Below are 21,805 nucleotides of genomic sequence, written 5' to 3' on the forward strand. Positions count from 1 at the left end.
GTCCCTTAAGGAGTTCCTTCTTTATTTCTTTCTTTATTTTTTAAAGATTTTATTTATTTATTTGACAGAGAGAGAGACAGGAGAGAGGGAACACAAGTAGGGGGAATGGGAGAGGGAGAAGCAGGTTTCCCGCTGAGCATGGAGCCCGATGCGGGGCTCGATCCCAGGACCCCGGGATCATCACCTGAGCCGAAGGCAGCCGCTTAAATGACTGAGCCACCCAGGCGCCCAAGGAGATCCTTCTTTAAATAAGTCCACCTAAATCTTTTTTCCTGATGCTATGGCTTTTTCACAGCAGTGGCTCCCAGCAACTATATTTCCCCAACAGCAAAGAGGAACTGAAGCAATTGCATATGTTTAGGAGTCCTGAAACCCTTGGAGATTCAATGTGACACATGGGAGAGAAATTCAGTCAATTTGCAATTTTTCAGAGGCTGATTATCCAACTAGTGTATTAACTTCCAGACCCCTGTTTTATTTCTTCCACCAGTTAATTTAGCAATATGTCAGTTCTGATAAGAAGGTTTGATGGGGAAGAAGATGAGGCTATTACATAAAATCAGTTTGGGGAATTACCAATAGATTTCAATTATCCATGGTACTCTTATTGAAGGTTGATTGACTGTGAACCGTGGTGATTCAGCTGGACAGCCTTGCTATTTCTAAGATAGAGTTCTCCTCGTCTTTTTGTCTCTTCGAATACACATTGTATGTGCACTTATAGATTCTCACTTGCCCAGGCCCATTATCTGTGATTAACAAGATTTGTTTTTTTCAAATTGATCAATGATCACTTAAATCAGTTTGCAGTAATATATAATAATAAAATAAAAGGATGAACTCATTCAATATTCAATGTCTTGTTATTGAGGGCCTATGTTCCAGATACAAAAAAGAAAACAATAGTGAGCTACTCTTTTGAAGGGAAGGAAAACAATTAGAGCCCACATGGTATATGACATATGGCATATAGGCTACTAAACTGTCTTTAAATGCAATTATTATGTAAGCTTAAGAGAACATTTAAAATGAAAGGAATGCACCCTGAACATTAGAAAAATACTCCAGGACACAAAGGTGTTAACTTCTCCTGCATTAATCTGTAGCAACTTCTCCTAAATTAAGTTGGATAATCAACCTAATTCACTCATTCAAATCTTGATCATACTTGAAAGCCCAAATTAAAATCCAGTTCTCTTTCTGAAGACTGTTGTCTGTTTCAGGTCCAGAGTCTCTCTCTGTTCTTCGCTATAGATGCTCACAATACTCATTTTTCCCATAATTGATACTATCTTCAGATATTACTATATAGTTATCTCACATAGTTATTTAACTTATGAATTACTATTTGACTTTTCACATGAGAAACCAGTATTATCTCCCAAACTGGACTATAAATATATATGTGTTCTTGTATCTCTCCCCAAGATCTAACAGAATTTTGAATGTATTTATACCAGAACATAGGAAATTGCTTGTAATTGATCATTTTTAATCTGTAAAAAAGAAAATTTCATATGGTTCAACCTGCTAACAATTCTAGAAATGGTTGTGGTATGAGTACAATTATGTTTAAAACTTTAAATTCACATATATATACACAGACATATTATATGTGTACAGATAATAAATGATTGCGTCTGGGTTTTTATTTTTTGAGTAGACATCAGCCCCAAAGAGCTCTATTCAGTAGCTTGCAGACATGATTTTTAAGAAATGAATATGATGACTTCTTTTCCCAGGAAAAAAAAATGTAGCCGAGATAACAGAGCATAAAGTACTAACTCTCTCAGCATAGCAATGCGTATATCAAATTATTTTCTGGCACCGTGTACTTATTGAAAAATTACTCTGTAGAATAATGTTCCTCATAGATAGTCTTTTTTTTTTTTAAAGATTTTATTTATTTATTTATTTGACAGAGAGAGAGAAATAGCGAGAGAGGGAACACAAGCAGGGGGAGTGGGAGAAGGAGAAGCAGGCTTCCTGCAGAGCAGGGAACCCGATGCGGGGCTCGATCCCAGGACCCTGGGATCATGACCTGAGCTGAAGGCAGATGCTTAACAACTGAGCCACCCAGGCGCCTCCCTCATAGATAGTCTTTATTTTGAGTGCTTACGATATGCCAGGCACCATTCTAAACATTTCACATCTATTAACTCACTGAATCCTCACTTGTCACCTTCTTTTTTCAGATGAGCAAATTGAGGCATGAAGAGGTAAGATAATTTGCTCGAGATAACACAACTAATAATGATTGAATTGGGTGTCAAATTCAGGAAGTCTGGTTTCAATCCTTAATTTAAATACCACATGGACTCTAATCAATAGAAATAGAGTTATTTAAAAATTAGAATAAATGCAACATCATGTAGCTTTGGGAAATGTATAGCATCTGGTGAAGACTGTCATTTGGAGTTACAGAGTTGAACAGAACATACCCCAAGGCTTGAAGACCTGCAGTTTTAGCTCTCTCATATAAGCAACTTGAAATCATTTTGAATTATAGTACTTCAGTTTTCTGCATTAAAAATGGACATTTATAGCACTGACTCTTCTATAAGAATTTTATTAGAGGAGAATGAATAACAGATCTTATAACACATGAAAATTAGAGCCTTGAACTGATTAGACCAGTTTATTTTTATATTTGGTTATGAATGTATACATTCAAATAGTTCTGTAAAATTATGTTTAATGCTACTTTTCTATAATCAGTATATGTTCTCTAACACAGATATGTATGTGTCATTTTCTTTGGTACTTGAAAATGATATAAACACCACACAAGCAGAGAATAAATAAGGCTGCTTAACTGGGTGTAGTAATCAATCAATACACATATGCATACATAATGTTACAATATGTATTCATAAATTATATATATACACACATATATATACACTACACAATATGTTTAGTAATAGAATTTGTCTTGATTTACACCTATGAATATTTTTTATAATTTAACCTTTTTAAAATAATTAATGAGATAATCCAGTGTGATATCATCTAAGGTTGGATGAGAAGAAACACATCTTTCTCTGGAATTCTGCAGCAAATAGTAACAAAAGCTTTAGGTGGGAAATCGGACGTTTTGCTTTGAGTTTCTGGGCCTTAAGTTGGATTGACTGGAAAAACAAAGCAGATGAATTTATATTGTTCAAATGACAACTTTCAGCAAGTGTGTGAAAGCAAGATTTGTTTTTTAGTTCTAAAGTCTATATTCTAGGAAATGTAACTCTGTGCCTCATAATAAAATGAGCCAAGCACACCCTTCTCTTTAAGAAAGTATCAGAAGAAGAACAGCCATGAGTGTTTCTTAGATACAGACCTAGGTGCTTCCTATAATAAGATGAGCCACTCAAAACCCGGGAAGACTTTTCTGAAGGGAAATGCAGCGAGAAGCTGTCACCCATGGCCGAGTTTGCGAAGAGAAGAGGTAGAAGCTTTGGGGGACCCGCAGTGCGGGCTTATAATTTTCAAGTCATACCTATCTGAGCTGCTTGAGTTTTCTGATCACTCTCATGAATTCCACTTTTAGTGGCGTCAGAGGTTAACCAAGCCAGCAAACTGTGGGCTACTCCATTGTTTGTTTCTGTTGTCGTTGTTGTTTTCTGCTTTAGAAAAAGTACTTGGAGAGTCAAACTACACTAGTGATCAAGTTCAGTCAGGGCGAAGAGAGTGCTGGTAGGCAAGCTTACCTTCTTACAGGCTGTGATGGAGCTCCCCAGGCCGCCTCTCAAACTGTGGCTGGCACTGCCCTCCCGCGGCGCAGACACCTCGTACATCAGTGGTGACTCCAAGTTGCTGTTGGTGCCCCCAAACACAAAAGAGAACACATTCAGGGGAGTCATCTCCATATTCAGAACGGAAGAAACACAATGTGGTTTATCAAAAAACATCTTTTCAGATTGCACGGAAACTGCAAATCCTGCCGACACTGACATTTCTGTTGGCTTCACTCCTATAATTGGTGGAGCCACTGTGAGCTCTTCTCTTGGGAATAGGAAACCGTGATCCAGTGACTTCTCACGGCTTACGTGGACGCAGTGCATCTGTCTGACTTCCAGCCCTGCTAGTTTTTCTTGAGCAAGCAGTTTTAAAACCCAAATAATGCTTTTTTTTTTTTTTTTTTTTTAAAGATTTTATTTATTTATTTGAGAGAGAGAGAATGAGAGAGAGAGCACATGAGAGGGGGGAGGGTCAGAGGGAGGAGCAGACTCCCCGCAGAGCAGGGAGCCCGATGCGGGACTCGATCCCGGGACTCCAGGATCATGACCTGAGCCGAAGGCAGTCGCTTAACCAACTGAGCCACCCAGGCGCCCCAAATAATGCTTTTTGAACACCACATTAATTCTGCTCGGAATTAAAAATGTAAAAATATTCATCTTATTTCTTGAAATGAATGACCAAACATAATTTTAATCAGGAGTCAGGGCAGTACCATGAAAAGAATGCGGGCTTTAGAAAAAGGTACATCATCTCTTTAGATCTCTGTGGCTGGAAACATAATACCTGGGCGCCTGGGTGGCTCAGTTGGTTAAGCGACTGCCTTCGGCTCAGGTCATGATCCTGGAGTCCTGGGATCAAGTCCCGCATCGGGCTCCCTGCTCAGCGGGGAGTCTGCTTCTCCCTCTGACCCTCCCCCCTCTCATGCTCCCTCTATCTCATTCTCTCTCTCAAATAAATAAATAAAATCTTTAAAAAAAAAAAAAAAAAAAAAAAGAAACATAATACCTTAACTTCTCTGCCTCCAAAATTCTAGACTTATCTCCCCCTCCCCCCATCTCTAATTGAGATCATTACCAATCCTGCTTTTCATGGTATGACTGGAAGATTTTGAATTCAGTCCAATTGAAATATAAAAAGACCTCTGGGTTTATGTATTTCTAAATATTTCTCTTCTGAAAACATGAAAACTAGGAATTTTAAAAAAAATGTATGGGTATCTGAAGTCTACACATTTTATTTTTATTGTTCTTGACCACATAGAATATGTACAACTCCTCAAAACATATTTTTTGAAATATGATCTAATAAATCTTTGTGTACTCATCAAGCCAACATTTAAAAATGTTCTCTTAAAAGAAACAGCAAATAGAAGATCAGTTAAACAATGCATTTCTAGCTAATATGTAACCCTCATGTTTTAAGTTCTAAATTAGTCAATTTTCATTACATTGCAATTAAACATAAGTCAGAAATACATAAATGAAGTCTGTTAGTATTTCCATTATTAACTATTATGAATGGCTTTTTTTTTTTTTTAATGACTGCTGATGGTGTATATCACAGATCACAGATTCAGGTAAAAATTACACAGAATAATTCAAGTAAAATCTATTTTATTTTAAATTTTCATATTATTTTCTGAGTAATTGCCACCCTGAGGACTAGAATGAGCTTAATTTAAGTGAAAGGAGAGCACTCATGTTAATCTTGGCTTAACTGGGAAAAGGCAGTGGAAGGAAAAAGGAAAGGAGGCTGGTACTTGGCTCCAGATTCCTAGCTACTCTGCTGCCTGCTTCTTTGGATCTGTCTCTTCATTTTTAAATGAATGCTGGGAGTAAAGTCTGTGGTCCTTTCTGGCACTAGAAATCACTTGCAAAATATCATGGAGAGCCCAAGCCCTATTTTTACAGGTGTCTTATAATGTGGGGCCCGTAACTTTTAGCTGACACTTAAGTGTGTCTATACCTCACACCCAATAGCAGATGCCCCTCTGAATGCTTTCCTGGCCTTAGGACAGTCTGGCTCTTACCCAAATGCCAAACGTTTATCATTGGTAGGTTCCAAGCCACTTCTATGTGGAAGGTAAGCCCATAGAACAAGCTAACTTGGATATGTAATAACTTGGCTCATGAGTCAAGGAAATCATACTTTCCAGGGTTAGGACATCTCCCATGTCTCTCTACAGGGTTAACAACCTTAGGAGTGAGACGGAAGCAGGCTGAGAAGTACGGTTGAGACAGATCTGATGTGAAACAAGGTAGGAAAAGAGCTTCAATAATCTCTGATTGCTCTAGAGGAGAATGACATCTACCTTGGGGAGAGTTAGTTAGGTCCAAAGTAAGGGTTAATGGGAACACAGAAAAAAGTAAAAGATCACCCATGGAAATTCCTCATTTCCCCATAAAGCACGTTGTATATGACTGCAAGTAGGCAAGGTGCTACAGTAATTTTCATGCATAAAAAAAGTTTAAGGACTGCTGCGTTAGTCTAGTGGAAGGAAGAAATGACAAGTCTACCCACACATACCTTGGTATGAAAGCCCGACTGCCTTTAAGATGATTGTGAGATCCCAGTTGGAAATGGAGGTGAGGAAGGACTTTGAAAGTGTTATTTGCCTATAAGGCTCACTCCATTTGTCCTAATGCTAAGTCCGTATAGCACTAATACAGAAAGTAATTTTAAATATATATGTGCATATGTGTGTATTTATTTATTTATTTATTATTGTGAGAATTAAACAGGGTAGTAGACTCACATTAGTGGGAGTAAAATCAGTGCATTACTCGACAAAAGTCCCACTGCAGCAATATTCAAAGCGAAAGCAACTTCTAATCCCCAGAAACACATTATAAATCAATTTGGTGATGCCTAATATACAAAACTATGTGTAGAGAGGCTTCTCTTTTAAACCACGTGACATGGGTGTGAGTTCCCAGTAAGTGACTTGACAACGCAGCCCCATCTGTTCCCATGCCTTTGGGATGGAGATGGGATTTTTAACGTGTTTGCAAAGATGCTGTCTTTGGTCTCTGGGGAAGCAGAACATTGGCTGCTACAGGATGAGGCAGAGACAGCAACATGAGACTCAGGCATTTATTAAAATGAGGGCAAACTGAAAAGAACTGCTGTCAAGACACAGTGCAAGCTTATAAGTTGCTTCTAATGGGGAAGCCTGCAAGTTCTTCCCTGGGACATTTTCTTTGATTTTGACAAATGTTGACAATATTTCTTAAGCACATCCTTTCAGGCTGGTTTCATGCTGGAACTGCTAAATGTGTTTCAATGAGGAGGTAGATCAAAGTGGAAAAGAAGGTACAAAAGCAGAGTTTGAAGTAGTGACTTTAAAAAAATACAATGGGAAGAGAAGTAGTCTCCCTTACAGATAATATCATATGTGAATGAGGTGCTGAGTTACCACCACAGGACAATCATCAAGGATTCATGCAGTGTGAATAAGTAGGTCATCAGTAGTGACAATGGCTTAGGGAATAGTCAGTGACTTCTCCGGAGAGAGATAAGTGTCCTGTTACTGGAAATCAAGTTGCCTATATTTTGCTACTCAAAGTTTGGTCTGTGAACCAACAGCATTGATACCGCTTAGGAGCTGGTTATATACCCAGGAATTCAGGTCTCTCCCTAGAACTACTGAATCAGAATCTGCATTTTAACATTCAACCTGGGGGATTCACCTGCCCATTAAAATTTGAGAAGCATTTATCTGACTTGTTAAATTAAATACATATTCCCATTTGCCCTTGGATCCTTGCACATGGTATTTCTTCTTTGAAGAACACCCATCCCAGGCCCCCTCCTTCCTCTTGAATAATACCTACTCTACCTTTTGGGTCTCCATTTATAAATCACCTCTTGCACCTCCTTCCTCCCCAAGGAGGCCACTACTCCTCTCCAACGCATCACCAATACCTCATGCAAACACAAACGCACTCACACTCTAACCACGCCCTCTATTCCCAACCTTACCCTAACCCAAGAAATGGGATGGACACTCTTCTTGTGTGTTCCAACAGCACCCTGTACCATGTCCTGTTACAGCACTTGTCAAATGGCATATAATTTTGTAATATTTGTCTGTCTCCCCTTTAGGCTGTAAATACTGAAAGAACCCGGACCTGTTAGGACGGAGAACAGCGCCAGCCAGTGGTGGATGCTGAATTAATACTTATTAATATTCTTACCTTCCTGAGCATCCCGGTGGACATCAAAAGATTAGGCACAAAAGAGTGTTTGAATTCAATGCTCAGTTTTCTGCAGTGGTGACAGATGGTGAGATAAACCATCCTTGAGGAGATCATTTAAAGAGTTTCCCAGGATAGTTTTAGTGAAAAGGGATCCTGCTGCTATTGTTGCTCAAATGTCAAGTAAACGAAGTGTAAAGTTAAAATAAATTGAGCAGATTCTAACAGGTAGGATTTGTTCTTATCTCCTGCCCACTTATAGAATGTTTGCAGTAAAATGTAGTAATTACCATTCCTTTGATTATCTCTATCCTATTAAGGATATTTACTCTTGAGCTTTATACTAAATCCTTCCATCTCAAGACTGGAGAAAAAATAAAAGCTCACCTCTATCAGAAGAGAACTTTAAAAGGGAATTGAGATGGTCTCATTAAATTCAATTTAATGACATACCACAACTAAGAATTTAGAGGACTTTATAACACAACTTCACGTGGTTCAAAATGAAAGTGTGCTCAAGTGGATGTCCTTATTTTACTCTCAGCCAAAGGGATTAACATGTTACATGAAGCTCAGAGGTTTAGGTCAGTCTTTCAAAAACCAATTTGTTTTTAAAATCCCATGATGTTTGTTTCTCTTACCTTCATCTTCTTTTTTAAAAATTTTTAATTTTTTTTTCCTTTTTATTTAAATCAATTAGCCAACATATAATACATCATTAGTTTTTGGTGTAGTGTTCAATGATGGTCATTAAGGAGGGCATGTGATGTGATGAGCACTGGGTGATATAAGCAACTAATGAATCACTGAACATTACCTTCACCTTCTGACTCGTCTATTGACAAAGGCTTTCTCCTTGACCAAACTTTAGTCAGCTCCCCCAAGTGTCTTTTCAACTAGATCTTGACCTTGAACTACATCCTTGCCCTTGACCCACTGAGTGCAGTTTTTAGCAAGGAACCCTGCTAAGTCAGTTTAGTAAGAATCCCTCCACCCTTGACATCTCTCCTCATCCCTCACCCTTGATAACTACGTCCTTGGTTGGCTTTTACCGGGAATACTGTTAGGCTATTTTAGCAAGGATCCCCCTACCCTCAGTATTTCCACTTAGTATACTGACCCCCTCACTCTGCCTATTGCCTCTAAGTCCCCATTTGTCCCTGTTATATGTGGAATTGAGCTCAGTGTTCTATACTGATGTCTTTCTCTCCTACTGCAGTAACTCAAATAAAATCTGTCTTGCATTTTCAGCAAATGTTTGCGGCAAAAGTTTTTGTATACAGTATGTGCTCTTACACTCTCCTGCTCCTTCTTTCCTTTCCTAGGTTGGAGACATCAGAACATGATTTTCTTATCATGCCATCCATACAAATTAAATATGTCACCAGTTCATCAGAGGCTGAAAGACCTAAATGGTCCTCATTAATTCTGTAAGACTTTAGTAAGCTTATCAGAAGGAACTACTATCCAGATTTTGGAAAATATTTAGAAACACTGTTAAATGTCCTACTTCAATATTTAAAGGCAACTGAGTAACTATAGAATGGTAAATTCCAGACTTTCCCATCTCTTGGACCAGTGAAATAACAATAAAAACATCAATAAGATTATAAAGTGGCCATCCTTTTATTCCCAATAAGAACATTTAAAAAAAAAAATCCCTACCTCTGCTTTCACCATAATTCTTCAAAGAAAGAACATTTTAACAATGTAACAAAAAACTATGATAGATGATTTAAGAATGAAGAATATTTCTTTTTAAGAAAAGATCATTGACACACTTGATTATCATTTTTGTCCTCAAATCAGTGAAACTATTGTTGCAAACCTAAGTTTGGGTATTAGCAAATGATAATAAGCAGAATATAAACAGGCCATTCATTATTAATCATAAACAAGTAGCTTATTCTTAGCAGAAATAGTGGCTTCAAATTAGCTATACTCTAATTTAATTTTGATTAATAAAAAAACATAAACAGAGGTGCCTGGGTGGTTCAGTCGGTTAAGTGTCTGCCTTTGGCTCAGGTCATGATCCCAGAGTCCTGGGATCAAGCCCAGTGCTGGGCTCCCTGCTCAATGGGGAGTCTGTTTCTTCCCCTGCTTATGCTCACTCTCGTTCTCTCTCCCCCACAAGCACACCTGTGCACATGTTCTCTCTCTCTCAAATAAATAAATAAAATCTTTAAAAAAGCATAAACAAAAAAGACATATAATTATAGCATAGTTAATTCATTTGGTAGACAATTTGTACACCCAAGGGCTAGTGATTTCTCTATTTTCAGTACTAGTTGGGCTGAAATCTTTTATGGTGAGAAATTAAATTGAAAATTGCTCAATAGAGACTTTTCATTCAGGCAACTCTCAAATCTATCAGATATATCCAGTAAAACATAAACCTCATCATATGTAGATACTGTGCAAAAATAAGTAGATTATGATAGAAAAAACAGTCAACTTCTTTATATAAGAAAAGTACATATGTGTGTGTGTATATATATATATATATATATATATATATATATATATATACACATATATATATACCTGTAACATCATATTCAACAGTATATATATAATAGAAAATAAATATATTGAACAATATCTTGTGTGTCTCAGAAGCTGTGCTTTGCAAATCCATATATTATCTCTAAGAAAAGAGGTAATAACAAGTAATGTCCTCATGAATTTAACCTCTACTATGGGGTTTATTAGCTTTGGACCTTAAAAAGCTGTTTCACAATCTCAAGCTCCACCAAGACCCCAAGAAATCATTTTAAAGCTATATCTTCTTGTTCAGAAAAGCTCAGGCAAAACAGCATGATAGCTTAGCTTCTTTTTTTCTTTTTGCTAATGAGGGCTATAGGGAAATTTTGCAAGACAAATATCTTGCAAAAGTGTTTGCAAAAAGACTATTTAAACGTAAGGCGAAAAGTACGCATCACTGTTGCTAAGTAAGTGTTGCATGAATATGTATTTATCCATGAAGACTATTAGATGCTTCCTACTGAAGTATTTATCCCTAAGTCCTTTGTTTCTAAAAAAAAGTCTTAAGTGTCTGTTTCCATGGTCAAAACACTTTGGGTATGTCACTGCATTCTGCTGCATCTAGACTTTTCAGATACATTCAGAATGTATGTTATGGTAACCACCTCAGCTCCCAAGGATTTCTGCTCTTCCACCAAACCACCTGGCCCCGTGCTGTTATAAAATCTTCTCTATGTTACTTTTAACAACAATTACTATCATTTAATGTATAGTGGGTGCTTAGAGCTCTAAGAGATATTTTACTTAGTCTTTTAATTATACCCTTTTTATAGATGAGAAATTAAGGATTAGAGGTTAACATAATAGAATCCAAGACTATATTACTCGTAAATAACTGATCTGAGATTTCACCTGCTTCTCTTAGCACTATACCATGTTCTTTTCCACTGTGATCTCTCATATTCCATCTAATCCTTTGCTTCTATGACCATGACATCCAAATCAGTCCTAATGCAGCCAAAACCCTGCCAAAGCATGGGCTTTGGCATTTGAGAAACCTAGATTCAGGTTTCCACTCTACCATTTACTATCTGGATGGAATGGGAGGGGTGCCTGGATGGCTCAGTCCTTTGAGCATATGACTCTTCATTTTGGCTCAGATCATGATCTCAGGGTTGTGACACTGAGCCCTGCATTAGGCTCTGCTCTGGGCATGGAGCTTGCTTAAGATTCTCTCTGCCCCTCCCACACACCCCCTCCCTCTCTAAAAAAAAGAAAAAAGAATTGGACATGTTACTGAAACCTCTCTAAGACTTGGTTTCCTCATCTGTAAAATGCAGATTAGATTATAATAGAAGCTTTGTCATAGAACTCTTCTGGTGGTTAAATAGGGTTATTCTCATAAACCAGCAATGTAATGCTGGCATAGGGTTAGCACTCAATATTAAATTGAGAAATGATATCACATTAAGCCCTATAAACTAATTTATTCTTAAGAGTTTCCCTGTTGGATTTTCAGCACTTTTAAAAAAGATTTATTTATTAAATTAAATATAACATATGCAGACCTTTTGAATAAATGCATAAGTACTTCTTACAGTGACATTTCTCTTTTCTGTTCTCAGACCTAGGTTTTGAAAATATATACAGTAAAGATTTTCATACTTATGCTGACTCTTGACTGTTATCACGAGATTATAAAATGAAGAATAATTAAGGCTTTTTTAAATCCAAGAAAACACAGAATTCATTCAATTAGTCTAAAACTGTACAAAGATGTGGCCCATTCAGGCACAGTTTTATATCTATCAACATGGGAAAATACCCAGAAAATTGAAGCAAAGTCGCAAAACTCACAAAAGACTAGTCCGATATTGGTGAAAATTTGATTTGAAAGTGTTTCTAGGGAAAAGTAGCTGTATTGCTAAAATGCTACTTTCGTTGAAAAAAATTAATAAGATTACCTTAATAAATACATAAGAGTAATTTTTTTAAGGTATTTAATATTTTCCCTCCATGTTTCTGTTTGCCCTCTTCATTTGCTTAGAAAACCCTTTCTTCTGGAGATACTGGGACTTAAGCTTCCATGGAGCCCTGCTTCAGTTATCACAAATATCACATCATGAAACTGAATTAAAGAACTGTTACTAGAGGGGTGGGATCCAGATTTAAACCACGCATGCTGGATATATATATATATATATATTTTTTTTTTTTTAAGATTTTAATTTATTTATTTGAGAAAGTGAGAGAGAGCAAGAGAGAGAGAGCATAAGCAGGGGGAAGGCAGAGGGAGATCGAGAAGCAAACTCCCTGCTGAGCAGGGAGCCTGACGTGGGGCTCCGTCCCAGGACCCTGGGATCATGACCTGAGCCCAAGGCGGATGCTTAACCAACTGCGCCACCCAGGCACCCCTGGACATTTATACTTAAATTCAGTTATATGAAGTGGTACCTGGGTGGTGCAGTCACTTAAGTGTATGTCTTCATCTCAGGTCATGATCTTGGGGTCCTGGGATAGAGCCCGCAGTGAGCTGCATTTTGGGCTCCCTGCTCAGCTGGGAGTCTGTTTCTCCCTCCCCCTCCGTCCCTCACCCTCTCCCCCTGTGCTCTCTTTCTCTCAAATAAATAATATCTTAAAAAAAAATAATGTGTGATATAATGCATGTTGCTTCGGGGAGTATATAAATTGACATGGCTGCTAAGGAAAACAATCTGTGCATGCTTTTCAAGATTTTTATCCATGCACACCTGTCACTCAGGAATGCCCTTTATAGGAATCTATTCTAGAGCACAGATAGCAAGATCAAGTATGTACTGAGATATTCAACTCAATATTATTAACAGAAAAAGCTGAAAATAAATAATATGTTCACCAATAGATACACTGATGGATTTAGTATGCAGACATTAAGATAATGTCTCCTCTCCCGCCCAAGAAAAAGGTGCAGGAAAATATTGCTCTGTTAAATGAACATAGTTGAACACAAAATGTTATTCTAGGTCAATTCTGTGCTCAAAACTTTGCACTATCACTGCAGTTCATTTCCAGGAAAGTCATAAGTCATTGCCGTGGGCTGTAAGGCTCCCATCACCTCTGAGACCTCATGTCCTCCATGCTCTCTCCGTCTCCCTCCACTTGTTCTGCTGTCTTACTGCCTTCCCTAGCCTGGAATGCTCTTTGGCCAGAGACCTGCACACTTCACTTTATCACCTCCTTCAGGTCTTTCTCGAAGGCCTCTTCTGGATGCAGCTTCCCCTGACCATCCTGTTTACAGTTGCCACCCAGACCTCCCTATCCCTGGCTTCCGATCTTTCCTATCCTGCTCTGTTTTTCTCAGTATCAGTATCATCTTCTAATATTCCGGAATGTATTTATTTACTGTTTATTGTTTTTTATGAGTCTCCACACACCCCACAGGCAATACACTCCACACCACCCCTGCCACGGGCAATAAACTCCACAAATGCAGGGATCTTTGTTGGTTTTTCATGATACGATACCTGTGGAAATCACGATTCAGGAAACAGATCTTCACCTATCAATTTAAAATGTATCAATTTCCATTTTAAGGCACATCTGTATTTTATATCAAATAAAGAGGGTTTCTACAGTCTAGCTCGGGGTTCAATTAAAATTGCTAGACTTTCTTTCCAAATTTGTTATTTAGTTCTCGAGGTGAGAAAGAACATCTAATTCACTATTGAACCTCACAAAGTGCTTAACACAACACCTGGCAATGGTTAGTCAGTGCTCAGTAAATATGGTAGGGTCAATAAATGGCACCACTTAAAATCTTAGCAATTTGTCTTTGTCAGATAAAAGTAAAGACAGGCTCTCAGTTCTCACTTCATGCTTTTGTCTGTGATGGCCTACAATCCTGAAATACAAATGTTAGTGAAACTATCAAATAGCTAGAAATAATCCATATAAACCATAAGGGAAACGTCATGGTTTTTGTCAAGATGAAACTCATGTAAATTATAATTGCAGTATTTGAAACCACCACAATAAATGAAGAGATGTGACAACATCCACACATTAAACGGATATGCCAGATGAGAAGACTAGCAGTTAATATAAATATGCCAAGACTGAAAAACTTCTTATGTCATGTGATATAGTTAAAATATGACTGCATGGTGGAAGTCAGAAGACCTGAATTTGGGTCCCAAATGTCACTTTTATTAGTTTGACCTTAGGAAATTTACTTAATCTCCCTGAGCCTCAGTTTCTTCATCTGTCAAATGGGACCAACACTTGTTACTTTTCATGATTTGCTGCTATTGAAGGGAGAAAGTCTCAGCCAATACTAACAGGTATACTTGATTGACATTCATTCTACCTCCATCGTTATGACGGAACCTTTATCTTTGTCACTTCATAGCCTCACAGCGTCAGGACAGGGGAGGGGCTGCTAGCCTATTATCTTCATAAGACTGACTCAGAGGTTTAGAATTTGCTCAGAGTTACACAGTTAAGTGGCACAATTTGAGATGCGAACCTAGATGAACCAGACCCCTGGTCTGTGCTGTTTCCCAGGTGCCCAGCTGTCTCCACGTAGCACCACTTGCTTTTGTCACACGCTAAGTTTCTTAACAACAGTTTTTCTTTCAGATGCTCCCATTTTATGGGGGGGGGGTACCTTTGGGCCCAGAGAAGAGGACTGCAGACAAGGAGTGAGGGTTCACAAGAGGGGATGTCTCTGGCTGCTGCACCAGGTGGGATGGCTAGTCCCAAGGGAAGAGGGAGGCTTCAGTAAAACACACTGCCAGCTCCTGGTCTCCGTGAAAGGGGAATAAAAAACAACTTCCTTTTGTGATTTTGGGGATGAGGAAAGCCCCGCCTAACTAAACATTTCTGCCACCTAGCAAAACTTGATCCTGGAGTCCCTGTGAATGCCTTAGAGTCATTTAAATGGAAAGAGGACTCCAAAAGGATGGACACAGAAAGGGTAAAATTTGATGGTAAGAAAGAGATAACATGCACTGCAGTTTGGAGCTTGGCAGAAATAGTGTTGCAAACCAGAAAGCCAGCAGTCAGGGTCAAAATCTTAGAGTTGGGAACCCAGGGGGCCCATGGGATGCTGGAAGGAAAGTGGAGGCCCTGGTTATGACTTGGCTGCATACATCCCCTGGACCCCACACCCCACAACCCACCTGGATTCCTGGGAGTGTCTCCTGGTGGACAAGGCAGCAGAGAGGCTGGTAGGTGAGTTTGGTTCAACTACCCACATGGCTGATGGAGAGGACCACACCCACAATAAAGGAGTTATAAACACCAGCAGATTTGGAGAGGAGGCAGGAGAGGAACAGGGTGGGGAAAAAAAGAAACAGAAATTTTAGTGTCATTCAAGGAGAAAGGCACACTCAAGCAGGCTGTCTTTAAAAAGAACAAAAGTAGCTAGATGATGAGGTTGTTAACAGTTAAAAACAAAACAAAACAAAAAAACCTCAGTAAAGGATTCAAAAATTGCAGGCATATTTTCAGATAGCCTCTGTCTTGAGTAACCTGCTGGATGTGTGATTGGGCTTCACATCTTTGATGCATCAAAAGATAATCCACATCTTGCAGATAAGAATTACAGATCCTTCTAACCTAGTTTATGGGTATCTATAGGTGAGGAGCATTTTGTGCTTCTTAAGTTTAATATTTTAATATTAAGATTAATATTAAGAGAAAAACAGGGCAACAGATTTTTATGGAAATTGAATGCCTTGTAATCAAGTTTCTATACAATGCTTACCTGTAGGTATGCTCTAGTCCTTTTTTTTTTTAATTCAAATCAATAGTGTATTACCTCAAATCTCAAAAGCTAGAAAGTCATTATAACTATGAAAAAACAGTAATATATCTATATCTTATATATTAGATTTATAAGAGCAAAGGTGAATAAGGAGACAGTGAAATTATCTTTGCATCTCCATGACTGGTAGTTAGCAGTACATGATTAGAATTCAAGAAATTTTATTGTGTGGATAAAGACGTCAGAGAAGATGAAGGCGGTAAAATATCAGAGCTATGAAAGCAGGAGATATGTGGTGTGAGGGCATGGGGTATAGCACCATCTCTGGTCTTATAAGAAGACCTCCAATCTACGCCATTCACTAAGGGTTACAATTTTCTCTGGAAAGGTCTTGTCTGCTTTCTTTAGACTTAGTCCTAAAAAATTCATATTTATTGAAGCATAAAAATGTCCTTCTTAAATCTCACTTTTTGTTTGTGGCTCATACGAAAAAAATGTACTTTATGTGTGTGCTTTGATTAATATTCAGCAAACATGATGAACTCATTTATTAATCCTAATAATTAATCTGCAGATATTTGGGGCTTTCTGTGCACACGATCAACTAAACTGCAAATGTCGAGAGGTTTGATTTCTTCTTTGCCATACCTTCTACTTTTTGTTTCTCATTATTGTCTTTCTGTGTTGGCTAGGATCTTCAGTGAAATGTTGAATAGAGTAATGCAAAAATCCTTAAAGTTATACCACTATGTATTATGTTTCCTGTAGGTTTTTATTAAGGAAGTTCTTGTCTATTTACATTTTTCTAGTATTTTTATCCTATTAATCATAAAAGGATGTTGCATTTTATCAAATGTCTTTTTACATTTACTGATATAACCATATTGCTCTCTTCCTTTAGAATGTTAATTTGATGAATTATAATTGATTTGTAATATTAAATCAGTCTTCAGTTCCTGAGATCAACTCAATTTGATTACAAATGTATTATCCTTTTTATATATTGTGGGACCTAGCTTGCTAATATTTTGGTTGGGAACTTCTTTCCCTCTGTGATCGTGAATGAGATTGACTGTATTTCCTTTCTTCCCTTGTCAGATTGGTATCAAGGTTATGCCAGCTTCATAAAAGAGATTTAGGGTATTCCTCTTCTATTTGCTGGAAGAGTTCTGGTGCTATAGGAATTAACTCTTCCAGTGAGGCTGTCTGGGAGTGGAGCTCTCCTGTTGGCAGGGTTTTAACTACAGAGTCAGTATTTCTAATGTTTATCATGGTTCCTATTTCTTCTTCAGTTACTTTGGTAGGTTCTATTTTTATTTAAAATTGCCTTTTTAATCCAAGTTGTATATATATGTATTGACATGATGTTTTATACTATTACTATAATTTTGTCTTTAGTATCTGTAGTAATGTTCTTTTTTCTTTTTTTTTGTCATTCCTAAAATACTTTTTTGTGTTTTACCTATCCCCTTTTTAAATTAAATGTGTCAGGGATTTTTGCCTCTTCAAAGAACCATCTTTTGATTTGTCTATCCTTTACAGTACTATGTTTATTTTCAATCATATAATTTCTGATCTCATTATTATTTACTTTCTTGAAGGTTATTTTGTTGTTTCTTTTTAAAATCTCAGGAGATCAATATTCACCATCATCTTTAGGTTTTCCTTTCGTTTTTTTAATGTATGTCTTTAAGGACATAAATTTTTTCTCTTATGATAGCTTTACCTGCATTCCACAAGTTTTGAAATGTGGTACCTTTATTATCCTTCAATTCAAAGACTTTCTAATTTTCATTATAATTTTGTTGATTTTATTTCAATTTATATGGAAAATTTCAATTTGTCTTTTCATTACTGACTTACAGTAGAATTGCATTTTACTCAGACACCATGGTGTGCCTAACACTGATCTTCGTATTAAGAATTGCTTTATAATCCAATTATGTGGCCAATTTCTGTAAATGTTATATGTAATCTGCAGGTTTGGGTTATCATAGTCTAGGCATGTACATTGAGTTAAGTTGATTGTGATAGATCTTCTAAGTTCATACAGATATTTTTTGGATAAATTCTTTTTCTATTTCTGTCCATTTTTTGTTTTAATTTTAAGGATACTTTGTTATATGAATACAAATTTAAAATGTAGGTATGCCTTCCTGATTATTCAACACTTTCCATTATGCAGTGACATACTTAACTTCCAGCAATGCTCTTCTGTTTTAAAGGTTATTTTGTCTGATAAAAGCAACATCAGTTTTCTTTGGTTAGCTACTGAATTATGTATTTTTTTCCCATCCTTTTAGTATTTTAAGTTTTAAATATGTCTTACTTTCTTTGATTTTGCAAAATCCAAATGATAATCTTTGCATTTTCTCTGGAGCATTTAGTCCATTTACTTTTAATGTAACCATTATATGTTTAAAATCTTTTATAATATTCTTTAGTAACACTCCCAGTTTTTGCCTATGAGAAAATATATTTATTTATTCTTGCAAGATTTATTTTCACAAAGCATAGAATTCTAAACTGGCAATTATTTCCTTCATACAGTGACAATATTACCTCATTATCTTTGGATTCCCATTGTTGTTTTTGTGATATCAGCTGTCAATCCAATTGTTAGTTTTTAAAGGTAATGTATCTTTTTTCTAGCTACTTTTAAGATTTTGTTTTTCTTTGATGGTGTGTTGATATTTAGCTAATAATTCCTTATTATCATATCCACCCTTCAATTCTTTTATTAAACTTTAAAATGTTTTATTATAAATTCAGTCATTTTCGGCAAGAGGATTGATGAATAACTTTGTCATATTGCTGGAATTAGAACTCATAGGCCTTTCAAAGTCATCTGATGGTGTGGGGAAGAACACAGAGAGAAAGGAAAATAGTACCAACAGGTTTCAAGGATGAGAAAAATGTGAATTAAAAACAACTGACCCATTTCCTGAAAAGCTTTTCATGAATTAGAAGCAGTGGGGTGGAGAAGGGAGTAGATAATTAAGTGACTTAAAGATATCTAGTCACTCAGTCATTTCATGCAATAGCAGCACACTGTAGCAAAACAGAAACAACAATGGCAATAATGCTTATTATATGTCACCCCTTGGAAGTTAAATAAAACCATCTTCATTTTTTATGAAGATTAATATATAGCTAAAGTGACTTACAGTTTTCAAGATGGACCTGGTTTTAAATCATTTACAGAACTGTACTTCAAAAACACATCATATTTGGCAGGGTAAGTGTTGAAAAGTTTGGAAAGTTTGAAAAAGATGGTCTTCATATATAGATAAATATAGCATACAATCTTTTTCTTAGAAAGCAGCCATACTTTAAAGCAAGTTTACCTCTACTCAATATATCAAAATGCCAAGGCACAGAAAACACAATATCTGAGTTTATTGATAATCATTGAATCTTACATTTTGTGTTATAAATTCATTATAACAATACATTGTTGTTGGGTTTATAGATTTAATTTTGTAGAAAAAGCTTAGGTAAGTGACTCACATACAGAATTCAGGTAGGATGCATGCTACCTCCCTGCCAGATCTAAATTGCTTTCTCCACAAGGCATTTTTTTACCCTAATGGAAGTTGAGTAGCACAATGTTAGGGAGACAGGTAGAATGATCAATTTTTCTATGACTCCACTCTGGTTTAATTTTTTAAAAAACCAACTTAAAAATGATCAGGTTTTAGAATGAGATGCAGAAATGAAGGAAAGAATCAAACATCTACTTTTTCTTTTCTCATGAGTTCACTCAACTAAAAAAATAAGTAAGTGAATGGACTAATAAAAAGACAGACAAAATGCAGATCATCATATTAAGTCCTAAGCTATAATGCTTGAAAACATTGAGCTTGCAAGAGAAAAATACATCTGCACTTTCCACTTCATAGGAAAAGTATGTGAACCAAAGGAGCTTAGAGAGTCCTCTAAGTTTTATACTTGAGAGGAAAATTTTAGTTAAAAATAATGAAATTCTAATTTGGGCAGCCCTTCAGAAATTGGAATAATTGATATTACTGGCTAAATTATATCTTTGCACAATTTTAGATAAATTATTTTTAAGCCAACTATCCATTTATAAGGTTTATTATCTAACCCACCTAAGAAAGCATTTTTGTAATTGTATAGCAACATTCTTCCTTTTTTGTGTAAATCATATTCCTAATCACAAATGCCTCTACCATATACCACGAGGCATCATCAAACTGTTCAACTGTATTTTTTTCATCTAAGTTAATCTCAAATATTGAAGTTTAGCTGGTATGGTTTTCTTATTTCATCTTTAAAGCTAACTTTGCCCAATCTTTCTGCTTTCGGGAGGTGAAATCAAGGCCTAGAGCTGGGACCAGAATCTCTGTTGGAAGGTTAGCAATGAATACTCTTGTCACTCATTCAGCAGTACGTATTTCTGAGATAAAATTTGACAAGGGTAAGAATTGCTGCTTCCTAAAGGTAGACATGAGAATAGAGCAATCAGAACACAAATTATTAAATAGTTGGAATCTATATGCAACTATTATTAATGAGAACCTCAAGTGTAATGTCACATATGAATCATAGCAACCTAAAAGGTCACTCAATAAAAAGACCATAAAATGCATATAAATATACATTTCAGATTGTATAATTCCATAGATTCCCAAATAGCCAAGATTCAAGACACCTTTACTTGTTCTTGGAAACCACATTTCATCCTTTCTAGGGGACATGGAGCATGGAATTTTACTGAGGTTGAGCAGATGAACGTGTTTCATCATTATTAGGACAATATAGCCATTGTCACTGCAGGTTGATGCTGTTGCCTCATTAGATGTCACTAAGAAAAGTGAACTGAGAGCAGAGAGCAAATCCAGATAGGGAGATTATGTAAAGAGACCTCCAGGCTGCTTGGTGCCTTGAAACACTCACTCTCTTATTTCCGAAGTGTTCAAAGTACAATAAACATATTTCTGAAACAAATTCTGTAATTTAATATTTAATGGCAAGTTATAGTTGCAAACAGGCAATCGAACATCTATGTGGCACAGGCAAAGAGGGAAAACAAAGGCTCAAAGTTTAGGAGCTGCTGTTAATTGTAGCTCAGGGAGAGAATGCAGCAGACCATCCAGCTTATTAAACTGTTTCTCGGCAAAGTGAAATGAATGTGTCCTAGATAGATCATCCCGGTTAGAAAGGTCTTCCCTTGTGAAAGATTTAAGCTAAAATATGACAACTAAGAGAACAAGACTTTTTCTTTCCCCTTCAACACCTTTTCGAGATAAGATTACTATCTTTTATGTATACCTTCACAGTGTCTACATTATGATTTCTCAGAGAATCTGATGTGCATGTCTCAAACGTAGCTACATCCTGATTGTGATAGACCCACAAACAGCAACCTCAAGGTAGCCTTACTTATATCAGTGTTCTTGATGTGTACTGTAGGATTGCCTGAATGTCTCAATTCTTTTCCATTGTAGATGAATGAAGTTCACCCTCCAAAAAAATTACAAGTGTAAGGGCTAACATCAATAAATAGTTATATATCCCAAACCTTTTGGCCACTAATTCAGATTTACCTCTGAGCCTCTCATTTTCTTAGGCAAGATCTTCTAGAAATGCACAAACATTTAATTTTTTCTGAAATGCTCAA

At 36.7% G+C, this 21,805-nt stretch overlaps 1 protein-coding gene across 7 annotated transcripts in view; it reads right to left on the reverse strand.

The window, feature by feature from the left end:
* The window catches only part of SPHKAP (SPHK1 interactor, AKAP domain containing), a 160,968-nt gene that overhangs the window by 123,390 nt on the left and 15,773 nt on the right, over window positions 1-21,805 (reverse strand). For 6 of the 7 annotated variants that reach the window (XM_078071416.1, XM_078071412.1, XM_078071414.1 and 3 more), the window contains exons 2-3: window positions 15,575-15,653; window positions 3,705-3,810 (exon numbers count right to left, since the gene is read on the reverse strand). In XM_078071416.1, coding sequence (XP_077927542.1) covers window positions 3,705-3,810; window positions 15,575-15,653 — 185 coding nt within the window. The remainder of the gene's footprint in view (window positions 1-3,704; window positions 3,811-15,574; window positions 15,654-21,805) is intronic. The other variant, XM_078071413.1, reaches the window with a different exon arrangement.

This window comes from Halichoerus grypus, chromosome 4 (assembly GCF_964656455.1).
Source record: "Halichoerus grypus chromosome 4, mHalGry1.hap1.1, whole genome shotgun sequence".
NCBI lineage: Eukaryota > Metazoa > Chordata > Mammalia > Carnivora > Phocidae > Halichoerus > Halichoerus grypus.